The sequence below is a fragment of the Gymnodraco acuticeps genome, unplaced genomic scaffold (genome assembly GCF_902827175.1).
Source record: "Gymnodraco acuticeps unplaced genomic scaffold, fGymAcu1.1, whole genome shotgun sequence".
Classification (NCBI taxonomy): domain Eukaryota; kingdom Metazoa; phylum Chordata; class Actinopteri; order Perciformes; family Bathydraconidae; genus Gymnodraco; species Gymnodraco acuticeps.
In genome coordinates, this window is record NW_022990748.1 from 29,097 (window position 1) to 40,890 (window position 11,794).

Consider the following 11,794-nt stretch of genomic DNA (forward strand, 5'->3'; position numbering starts at 1 on the left):
CCCGTTAAACTCACCGACTATAAAGACGACCGTTAGCGCAGCGAGCACCCCGAGCCCGGCACACAGCAGGACAACAAGGAGCATCCTGCTACCATCCTGACACACACACAACACACAGCTCAAAATGTTTGTATATCTTGTTGACAGCGATGTATTTGAGTCGCTAACAGCGTTGGATCTGAGCGATGATCAGCGTCTGACTTCCTGTCAGCAGCCATAGGGGTCGGCTACTTCCTGTCTTAAACACGGACTGGAGCTTCACCTCTTTAGCAGAGAGACGACCACACAGCTCAGGGTGCATTCCTATTGGCTGATTGACGTTTAAACATTTTCATATTATAACCAACATGTGGTGAAAGTTGGTAAAAACACCCCTCGTCCTGCAGGAGGTCCCGCAGCATCAGGTCTAGACCCCCAGACTCAGGGACACTTTCCTCCCACTGGCCATAAGACTGTTAACCACCTGAACCTTTTAAAGAACATCCAGAACATTCATCTGTTTGCATCTAATTGTTTATCTATATATCATATTCCATTTACTTGTATACAGACTCTTCTTGCACTATTTCTATTTTATTTGTATTAACTTGCACATCTCAAAACATCCTCTTCACTATTTTATCTGTTTTATGTCCTATATATATAATCATGTTGCTCTGTTGGAGGAGGACTTCAGTTTCTCATCCCATCTACTACTACTATTTAATATTCCATTCCTCACATACTTATAACATCCTGCTTTATATTTTGTTACTGTACATTTGTAGTTCAACGTGTATATTTTGCTGCAATGCAAACATTTCCAAAATTGGGATCAATAAAGTACTTCTTATGTTATCTTACACTGTATGAGCACAGGATGATAAAGACTTGAATCTGTTACAATCACAGTAACCAAAGATATAAGATGTACAATTACATAAATCATTACTATATGATTTATCAGTACATCTACTCTCTCTCTCTCTCTGTGTATATTATTAGTTCATATACAAAATAATAAAGTGTTTCCTCCCCGTCGGGGAATTGAACCCCGGTCTCCCGCGTGACAGGCGGGGATACTGACCACTATACTAACGAGGAAGGGATGGCATCATTGGGTGCAGTACCCGTTTTCACCATCACACTGGAGTACATGGGCCAGTGGCGCTGTCGCGGTGTAGCTGGTGAACTGCAACAACAATTAAAATCTTATTCGCGTGGTTTATTTGACTTTATATTGATATATTTTAGCTGTAACCTAAAACAAGTAAAGCTGCAGTAACATTTATTTATTAAGGATTGAGTTATTAATTAATGTACCCAATATACAAGCTGTTAATAAACTTTTCAATCAATCAAATCTTTTCTCTGTACTAGTATTTCACTTTTACTTCAGAAGCAGTCTAAATGTTAGACTCTAAAGTTAGTCCTTAAACTGCAAGGAAAGATTAAATAATGTTATTACCAAATAACATCAGAAGTACAGACTAATGCTGCTTTATTACTGCATACTTTGTTTTACATGCTGCTGTAACGTATATCTGATCTTATGAACCTGACAGATAATTCAATAATAAGTTATAAAAGTGATTTTAAATCTTTATTACATTGATTATCAAACATTGTGTTAGAGTCTTTTTATATATATATTTAATATATATGTATTTACATTCACTGGGTTTGAACCAAGCTTTGATTTTGTCTAAAAGTGATCATAACGTCTTTATGTTTAATTGAGTTTTATAGTGATGCCTAAATGTAAAATAACATTTTTTATTGTAAATGTTTTGATTATAAACGGTCACTTTTACAAAAATAAAGGAGACTTTATATTTCGGTCTCCTCCCGGTCGGGGACTCGAACCCCACTCTCCCGCTTCCCTCAGATAAAACTCACTAAACGCTTTCCCATTCATTCTCTATGGTAGCGCTAAACCAGTACGGGTGTAATATATACTTGGCCGCTAGTGGCGCTGTGAGGCACCTTTCACAGTGAGAGATGGACATTCAGACCAAACTACAAGTTATATTTACACTAAAAATTACAAGTTATATTAACATGAATGAACAATGAAGAGACATGTGATGATATGTTATCAGACATGTTTTAGTCTAAGTTTATATAGGTTAACGAGAGATAAGATAATAAGAAGTACTTTATTGATCCCTATCTGGGAAATGTTTTCGTTGCAGCAGCATGAAAAACAACAAAACAAGGCACTGCACATACGTAGAAATAAACAATAGAAAATATCTGCTAACAGAGCACTTATATACTAATAAAGGACTGGCTTATCTAAAGCCAGTTGAGTAGCACTTGAAATGTTTGGCTCTATGAAACCTGATGTACTTTATGATTCTGTTTTCTTCAAGGTTGTATCTTCCTGGTCGAATGTACTTACTGTAAGTCGCTTTGGATAAAAGCGTCAGCTAAATGCAATGTAATGTAAAAAAAGTAGAAAATATACAGTGGGCCGTGAAGAAATAACATCGATAAACTCTGACAATAAAACACTTTTAAAGGGCTTTAGACACGATTTAAAGCATATATTTTATTTCAAATTATTTACATTTAGAGGATAAATCACATGTCAGTTATTATACTTTGCTTACTAAATGTGTATTGTATGTTGCCTTGTATCTCTTTCAGATAGAACAATAGAATAATGTATATATATATGTATATGTATAATGTATATATAATATGAAATCGCTATTATTTTACGTATTTACTGCCGTTTTTGTGATACAAATAATAAAGTATTTCCTCCCCGTCGGGGAATTGAACCCCGGTCTCCCGCGGCGGGGACCGGGTATAGTAAGGACTAACTCTCTTAACTTTTACCATTCATTCTCTATGGTAGTTCTTACACTGTGACTGCAATATATTTCTGGCCACAAGTGATAAATTGGGGGCGCTGTTGCATTCTTTTGGTAGAAGTAAGGTGACCCCGTTTCCAGTGACAGAGTGAGAGAGACGGAGCAACAGCAGCAGCATCTTACAGATAGAGAGACGACATTAGCGACACCATTCGACTTCTAGTTCTAACATCACGTTAAACTTATCAAACGTCAGTGGGGCTTATTTTTCTACGACTGAATTAACACTTATGATATTGTTACACTGTTTTTGCAATAGTTGTTAGTTGTTAGTTTGTGTTTAACTCTGTGTGTTGTTAGCGCTGAAGTACTGTAACTTTTGTTAGCTAACGCTATCGTCATGTATTTACAGTAAATGTCAGCGTTAACAGCAGCTGATTTATTACTCATCACACATGGCAAAATAGCTGTCAAATGTGTTTTACAGGTGTATCTTGTTAACACTGATCCAAAATACTGCATAATTTGACTCTTTTCATTGCTGCAGCTCTACTTACTACGGTACATTTTAATCGGGTAAATACTACAGTATTCAGTCTTAAAACTTTTGTTTTGCTATCTTCTATTATACTTTTGTTATTATTTTATGGCTAAAGATGTTACCCATCTGCTTTTCAGTCTGTCTATTCATGTAATAGAAAAGTTGTTACCTAGTCATTACAAATCCCAATGAATGTAAACATGAAATAAAGTGAGTTCACTCACATTGACAGGGCAATACATAATCAATCTTCCTGCCCACCTGCCCCTCTGTTTGTTTGTTTGTCTGCCTGTCTGATCATGTAATATAACATGTGTTACCTATACAAATCCTGGTTAACGTGAATGAATGAAATGAATAACTCTGCTAATATAACATATGATGATTTGTGCACTTCTTAATATATATTTTGCATTGTGTTTTGCTGTGTGCAGGAGATAATGAAGAAAACCATATTCTTCCCAGGAAAGATGAGAGTGTCTTTCAGGAAGGGTCCATCTGGCCACCTGAGACAGGACCCTTCAGAGGAGGGTATGATAATTAAAAAAAATCCTTCCCTTCAGGACAAGTCTGGCGCTCAGAAGCATGAGCATGTGAGGACAAATGCTCTCACTGAGGTCCTTCAGAGGGGAGGGGATGTATCCGACCGACTCGAGGTGATGGGGGAGTACGTGCTACAGTTCGGAAAATATAAGGGGAAACTGTACTGGTGGCTCCTAGAGAATGACGTCGGCTACACCCTCTACTTGATGGACAAGGTGGACGAGGAGGAGAGAGGTGGGACCTTCAACCCCCAAGGGCCTAGCAAGGACAGCCTGCTGTCGTTTCTGGACTACGCCAGGAGCTTCCAGGAAATTGAGGATCTGAGGAAGTACCTGTGCTCCAGGAAGCCTGCCCCACCAGTGGCGTCAGAGGGGGAACATACTGTCGGCTTTGGAGCCAGAGCCAAAGACACCTGGAAGCAGATCTGGGATAGCAGGTCTGATGGTTATGCTGCCTTTGTTTTAGGAGTGAAGTGCATCACTAACAGCAAGATGTACAACCTTCAGCAGTATATCCTCAAGCAGCAGAGGGCTGAGTCCTGTCCACCACCGGCTGAAGGCTGCATTGCATCAGCTACCTCCACTCTGACATCCAGCACTCCAGGTCAGCTCACAGTAATATGCAAATACTGCTTTAAGGTGAACATGACATTGACATAATACATGTTATTGTTTAATCTCCTAGTGATGGAGGAGGACGAGGAGCTGGAGAGGGCGATGTTGAATCTGTCTCCTTCAAAACTCTACACTGAACGAAGTAGGTGGATCCAGTTAGATACACAGTGATTATATAAACTTACTGTACATGTTAAAACTTTGTTCATTGTCCCCTGTGCTTTATAGGGCCACCAGCAGCAGGCTCCAGAGCCCCGGCTGTGTCCACACCAACAGGTTTTTATCTAGCAGTGTGGAGGGTTAACTGTTTCCAACAGATTTTCCCTGACATTATTATTCTCAACTAGTTTGTTCTTTTGGCCGTGTTCTGGTCTGTTCTGATGCTTGTGTTATTCTGTTCTCCAACTAACTGAAGGAATTAACATGTCAGCAATGATGGTAAGTGTTTTTTCCGTTTTTGCATGCTTTTTTTTAGACTGTCATACAAGGATTTGGCATTTTAAATATTGCAGTGGCTTAGAACACCTAGCTTCTTACCCTCTAAGATATCATGCCACACCTTTGAATGAAAGATGTGCTTGCTATATATGTATACTGTTTCTCTGCTTTACCTGTTTCCAAACACATATAGACATTATGTTTTTCTATTTCAAATCATTGGGATTCACAAGTTAATACAACAGGGTATTTTCATTCTGCTAAAGAGACGACAGGTAAAGACAGATTGTGAAGCTTGAAACAACTTAACACTTGAGGAAAGTGACACAGGATTGTTTCTACAGCCCACAGGACTTATCCAACTGCCACTGCCACTGTGTCCAGACCCGATGGACCTGCTCCTCTGAAAGGTTATTGGGTTTTTATACTCCTCACTTGGATCCATCTTGAATCTTTTTCATACATATTATGTATATATACCCTCATGTTTGTTTCCGCCTTTCATCCTTCAGCCACAGTGAAGGCACCGCTGCCGGTCCCTCCTCAGCTGCTCGCCATTGCCCCAAAGCTCGGGATAGAAGAGCAGGCGCCAAATGTGTTGAGACAAAGTATGTGTTCTTCTTATACTACCAGTGTATCTCGCAGAAACTTACATTTCATTCTGACAAATCACATTGTCACGGTGTCATACAGTATAGTGCTCACGTTTTAGGTAAAGTTAAGTAATGATATCATCGTCTCTGTTTTCATTTTTCACTTCTTAAATGCTGCTTCTTAATTTCGATAATGTGTATACGTCACTTGCCTGTTTGTATCTCATCCTCCCAGATTCATCCCCACATAATATAGCCCCTGTGGAAGCGCAGGGAGACACTGTCCTCGATGAAGGTATGAATATCGGTGACACTGTATTATAGCAGTCATTTATATAGAGCTTTATTCAATTTGATCTGATGTAACTGTGTGTTTTACTGTGTTTTACAGCTCTGACTTGCCCAGTGCCTCCTGTCCCCTTAGCAGCACCACACCAGCCTGCAGCCTCTGTTCCGGGCTATAGTGAGGATGTTGCCCACTGGAACTGCTCGCACCAGCAGCAGATTTGGATGAAGACTGAGTTGGACACATTGGGTCTGTGGCCAGGTTCACGTCCAGTGAGACACCTACTGAACATGTTGTCCCTGTGGCGTTATCCGCCTCAGCCTGAGCTCATAGACTCAATCTCTGACCTGCCTTCACCCAAGTACTATCAGCTTCATCCATATTTCATTTGGAAGCCAGAGCACGCGATCATGGAGAGGGTGAGAAACAACTTTGTCTTGCCCTGTCTCTATGGTTGTCCAAACCCTCAGGTAGTTTCTTCTGGCATTGGAAGGCCAAGAGTCATCCTTGGGACAAGCGGCCAGTACTATATTTTAGCTTCGCGACTCACCTGCAAGGTCTGCAAAAAGTACTGGCATGCTGACAAGCCCCAGTGGCTGGAGAAGCTACCCCAGCGCATCAGCAACATCGTGCCGGCCTTCCTGACGCACAAAAAGGCCGTCTGCAAATCTGTACTGGATGAGATGAGGCGCAGCGGCAGATCCCCAGAGGACACGTCCAAGCAGCTGACGGAGGCGCTCAATCTCAAATATGAGAGAGCTCACCTGGCCTACTTGCTGTGTGTGCAGAATGTCAGGGATGCTGAGGCAGGAGTCTACGGCCAAAGGACCATCACTGGGTTCCTCAGACAGGAAGATACTCCGGCTCCATTTGGTGGATAGTCGGATGGTGATGGCTGGTGTGGAGTTTCTGTCTCTTCCCACTACCTGGTGGAGTGCCTGGTCCATGAGTATCAGCGGCAGGAGGAGCTCCTTACTCTGCTGCTTCAGGGGACCTTTGGACAGGCCCTGAGGTCTGATCACACTCGCAGAGTGGCTAGGAAGGTTGTGCTGTCGTCTGGCACCATGTCTTCCTATGCCATCATGAATGAGAACTGGATGATCCTGAGCTGGGTGATGCTGCAGTCAGAGTGTGATAGGTCCCTTAACCCGTTGTATGAGGGTCTGTCTCAACGCTACACTGTGGCTGGAGTGGAGAAGGCACGCTACCAGTGGGTGGACAGGTATAAACAACAAGTTTAAATTGAAAACAGTTGATTCTTTTTTTTTGTTGTTGTTTTTTTTAATTCTGCATTTAATTCTGTAATCTGACTCTTCATAAATATAATACACATAAATAATTACAGTTAATTATTACACTAATTTTGTACGAAGATATTGTACAAGGTTTTCAGCTGTAATGACATTTATTTGTAATGCTTTAGGGACTGCTGCGCTGCCTTCAAGGTCCTTCAACCTGGGGCTCAGGAGCACTTGTGGGACAGCTGGAGGACCACAGATGCTATCCTGGCAGAGGCCACCTCTGGAAATCTCAAGAACATTTGCGCATCAAGGAACAAGTTTAACAAAGACATTATTGTCAAGTTGGACTTGTTTCATTGTATGCGGCGGTTTACCAGGGAGTGTGTCTCCGAGCATCATTCGTTGTACAGCTCCTTCTGCCAGTTCCTCTCAGCAGCGTTCGTTGTGGTGGACCACAGCGATCTCCAGAAGCTGAAGGAGGCGTACACGTTCTGCAGAATTTCTCCTGCTAACCCCACAAAGCAGCACATAAGAGAGCACTGCAGGACAAAGGTGCCACAGCCAATGGAACTGCTGCAAAGAGTGGAAGACGTCCTCCATCACTATTACATGGCAAAGGATGCCAATGATTTGCTCCTTTTCAAAGACTCAATGTTAAAGGTGTGGAGGATCCAGCGCATCCACATCCTCCGAGGCTGCCTGAGCGACCCTGAAGTGGGAGAGGGAATCCTCTACAGGTATGGTGGCACCCTGCAGCTGAATTACAACAAGGGTGAGGGAGCTGCCGTGCCTGTGTGGATCCCTGTGAGAGGCACCTCTCAGCAGGAGGGTTTCCACGGACACCAAGCCCAATGGGTGACAGGCAACCGGGTGTCCTGTGAACTATTCCAGGCCCAAGCTATGACTGGAGTTGTGCGCTGGAACTACCAGAGGCTGGTGGACCTGAAACAACCAGATGTGGAGCTGCCAGCCGTGTTTGACCCCCGGTTGATTTCAGAGCTTAACACCATCTCTGTAAAAGTGACAGGAAGGTCCAAATACCCAGCACTGCAGCTCTCCAACAGGGACACGGGGGAGAGATTTGGACTGCAGTACGTGGAGCCAGGCTGTCGTCCTGTTGTTTTGAACTGGGACAAGAACAGGGCACAGCCAAACAACCCAGCGGCAGTAGCCATGGAGACAGAGCATCATTGCCCTGCCCCTACTGTTGTAGTGGGCACAGACTCTCAGGTAATCCAGTTCATATTTATATCTACTTACTGTCAAGTACTGACAGACTGGCTGACTAACTAATTCACTATATTTGTGCTATTTCAGGAATCCTGTGCTGCTCCAGTTGGGGCAGTGCCAATTCTGTCTTCCAGTTCCCGGCAGTCCTCTGATGTTGTGACCAAGTCCCTGCTGCCTTTGACACAAGCGTCTGCCACACAAAAACCAGAGCCTTTGATAGATACAGGTCATTCAAATTACCTACCTACACTACCTCACTGTTAAAAACAGGCGTGCACATAATATATGTAATATCATCATGTTGAAATATTGTTTATTAACAACAATCATTAAGCAAGTGTATGCAAACTGTAAAAGCCATTGAAAAGCATAATAGAACAAGAGGTAGGAATATAAGATAATCATGTATTTGTCCCACAAAAGTTAAATTAGCTGTGAAGTGAAATGACTAAAAGAGCTAATTGATTTGCAACACACTGGCATCAAACAATATAATTAACATATATTTCTTTTTTAGACTTGACAGGGGTAGCACCGCTGCCTCAGTCCTCCTCTCCTCGAGCCACCCGCACTGGACCAATTAAAACTGGTGGCCTCATTCAAGTCTTGGACCATGGTCGGTGGACAGAACCCATGAAAGCTGCCATCGACGAGCTTCTGGTAAACCACCGTGGTGCCAAAGATGTCCTGAAGCGGGTGGATGCGGACTACGCTGCCATGGTCCAGAGGGGATGCACAGACCGGAACAGCCTCCTTCACCCGACCACAGTCCAACATATCTCACGATATGTGAAACATCTGGCAAAATTAAAAAACACCAGCTCTTCCCTCAACACATCCCCAGAAAAGATCTTAGAGACACAGCAGCTGTGGCATAGTTTGACCTCAGGTAGCCAAACTATCAGTGTGCCTGTCATAACTCTGCCACCTGCCATATGCAACCCTCCAGCTGTGGCTCCCACACAGGAGGACTCACTGAGCAGGGCTTCAGTGGAGAAGATTGTGTCAGACGTCCTGGCAAAACAACAGCAGCAGCAGCAGCAACAACAACAGCCTCAGAAAAAGACGCGGATGAGAAACTGTTTAGCCTGCGGTCAGCCTAAATCCAGATATCTTGGGGATGGCTCTTCAGTTCATTTTTTTTACCAGTCAAAAACGGTAAAGTACTTTTACTGCTCCACCAAGGTCTTTCAGACCTATGCTAAAGAAGGCCTCAAAGACACCAGGATGTCTTTTGAGAACTTTGCTGCAACTGCGTTTTTTGAGCGAGAGCTGGAGGCTGCCAGACAGAGGGGGGCAGAGTGGAGAAAGGTTGCAGAGGAGAGAGGGAAGAGGAAGGCAGCTGTGCAGCTGCCAACAGGCCGTCTCTGCAGGATTTGTCACCAACCCCTGAAGCAGGGTCCCAACAGCCCTCATATCCATGCATACTTCCCAGGGGTTTCAGGGAAGTACATCTACTGCCCCTCCAGAGTCTTCTCCTTATATAATGCACAGGGCATGGAGAAGGAGATGACGTGGCCGGACTTCCAGCAGTCGGACTTCTATGATGCTGAAAGGGACAGATGGATTGCAGACAAAAGGAAGCCCTAACCTACCCTCACATACACACATGCACACGCCACTTCCTGGGTCTACTAAGTTGCATACTAACATACAAACTAAGACGTTTTGCCTGCAACACAAACGAGACCCCTAAACTATCAGCCTTTTCACCAGTCCTGCCAATCCTGCCAATAACAAAACAGTTTTGGTTAATGCCCTCAAAATCTGATTGTTCTCTCTGTATTGTGTTTTCAGTGTTTTTTTATATATTTGTTTTTGAATAAATGATCTTGAATGCATCACTGTGGCTGTCTTTACTTGATAGAGGAAGTAATAGTGATAGGAAATGAAACACACTCATATAATCAATGTAAACATCTGTACAATCAACATATTTAAAATATTAATTATAAGTAAAAATACAAAGATATTATATAAAACATTATTATTACTAATATTAAGATATCATTATTTGTGTTATTATTGCTATATATTAAGATTAAAATAACTATTATAAGAAGCAGCAAGCAAAGAATAATTCATTTCTAACTCCAAATATCTGTTTCAACTTTAACTTTAAACGTTTGAAAATGTAAATGTAGTGTTTGTGTATAATGAGCAACATTTTGAAACTGAATGTGACATTTTGTTTGGGTCAGGTGGGATTAGAACCGTCGTTCTTTTGAAGAGGCTTCTGGCCAATAGAAAGTCTTCTATGGGTATACACGGCTTACCTCGGGGTGACAGGCGGGGATACTGACCACTATACTAACGAGGAAGGGATAGCGTCATTAGGTGCAGTACCCTTTTTAAACATTACACTGGAGTACATGGGCCGGTGGCGCTGTCGCAGTGTAGCTGGTGAACTACAACAACAATTAAAATCTTATTCGCGTGGTTTATTTGACTTTATATTGATATATCTTAGCTGTAACCTAAAACAAGTAAAGCTGCAGTAACATTTCTTTATAAAGGATTGATCTTTTCTCTGTACTAGTATTTCACTTTACTTCTGAAGCAGTCTAAAGTTAGTCCTTAAACTGCAAGAAAAGCTTCCATCCTATCCATCTTCTCCCGCTTATCCGTGGTCGGGTCGCGGGGGTATCAGTTCCAGCAGAGAGCCCCAAACGTTCCTTCCCCCTCATCAACCAGCTCTGACTGGGGGGGTCCCAAGGCGCTCCCAGGCCAGCGAAGAGATATAATCCCTCCACCTGGTCCTAGGTCTACCCCTTGGTCTCTTCCCAGCTGGACGTGCCTGGAACACCTCCCTAGGGAGGCGCCCAGGTGGCATCCTAACTAGGGGCCCGAACCACCTCAACTGGCTCCTTTCGACGCGAAGGAGGAGCGGTTCAACTCTGAGTCCCTCCCTGATGACTGAACTTCTCACCTTATCCCTAAGGGAGACACCAGCCACCCTGCGGAGAAAACCCATCTCGGCCGCTTGTATCCGCAATCTCGTTCTTTCGGTCATGACCCATCCTTCATGACCATAGGTGAGGGTAGGAACGGAAATGGCCCGGTAGACAGAGAGCTTTGCCTTCTGGCTCAGCTCCCTTTTCGTCACAACGGTGCGGTAAAGCGACTGCAGTACCGCTCCCGCAGCTCCGATTCTCCGGCCCATCTCACGCTCCATTGTTCCCTCACTCGAGAACAAGACCCCGAGATACTTGAACTCCTTGATTGATTGATTGATTGAAAAGTTTATTAATAGCTTGTATATTGGGTACAGTACAGTACAGCTCAAAACATACAATTGTTAAGGGGATGCAGACCAGAGAAAGACTTTCGTCTTGTTTACATCAGGGTCCCCCATTTCCAATTCATCATCCTTCACTTGGGGTAAGGACTCATTCCCTACTTGGAGTGCACAGTCCATCGGTTTCCTGCTGAGAACCATGGCCTCAGATTTGGAGGTGCTGATCCTCATCCCAGCCGCTTCACACTCGGTTGCGAACCGATCCAGTG

General features: G+C 43.3%; 2 protein-coding genes and 1 non-coding gene across 4 annotated transcripts; 2 read left to right on the top strand and 1 right to left on the bottom strand.

Annotated features, from left to right (window-relative positions):
* Positions 1 to 1,011: 1,011 nt before the first annotated feature.
* Positions 1,012 to 1,083, bottom strand: trnad-guc. Its single transcript has one exon. It is a non-coding gene; the product is annotated as a tRNA-Asp (tRNA).
* A 1,721-nt stretch (positions 1,084 to 2,804) lies between these two features.
* On the top strand, positions 2,805 to 6,174 carry LOC117556729. Of its 2 annotated transcripts, XR_004570616.1 has the most exons (10): positions 2,805 to 3,052; positions 3,349 to 3,377; positions 3,777 to 4,488; positions 4,570 to 4,641; positions 4,728 to 4,775; positions 4,915 to 4,937; positions 5,282 to 5,347; positions 5,450 to 5,545; positions 5,766 to 5,825; positions 5,922 to 6,174. XR_004570616.1 is itself a non-coding variant. In XM_034232223.1 (5 exons), the coding sequence occupies exons 1-5, from the start codon at positions 3,783 to 3,785 to the stop codon at positions 5,342 to 5,344; spliced, it is 912 nt and encodes a 303-aa protein (XP_034088114.1). In that variant the 5' UTR covers positions 3,072 to 3,782; the 3' UTR covers positions 5,345 to 5,438. The 2 variants fall into 2 exon arrangements, 1 of the variants encoding a protein (XP_034088114.1); XM_034232223.1 differs by lacking the exons at positions 2,805 to 3,052; positions 5,450 to 5,545; positions 5,766 to 5,825; positions 5,922 to 6,174 and having other exon boundaries at positions 3,072 to 4,488; positions 5,282 to 5,438.
* A 501-nt stretch (positions 6,175 to 6,675) lies between these two features.
* LOC117556728 lies at positions 6,676 to 10,101 on the top strand. The gene is made up of 4 exons (XM_034232221.1): positions 6,676 to 7,038; positions 7,240 to 8,287; positions 8,375 to 8,513; positions 8,805 to 10,101. The coding sequence occupies exons 1-4, from the start codon at positions 6,881 to 6,883 to the stop codon at positions 9,875 to 9,877; spliced, it is 2,418 nt and encodes an 805-aa protein (XP_034088112.1). The 5' UTR covers positions 6,676 to 6,880; the 3' UTR covers positions 9,878 to 10,101.
* The last annotated feature ends 1,693 nt before the right edge of the window (positions 10,102 to 11,794 follow it).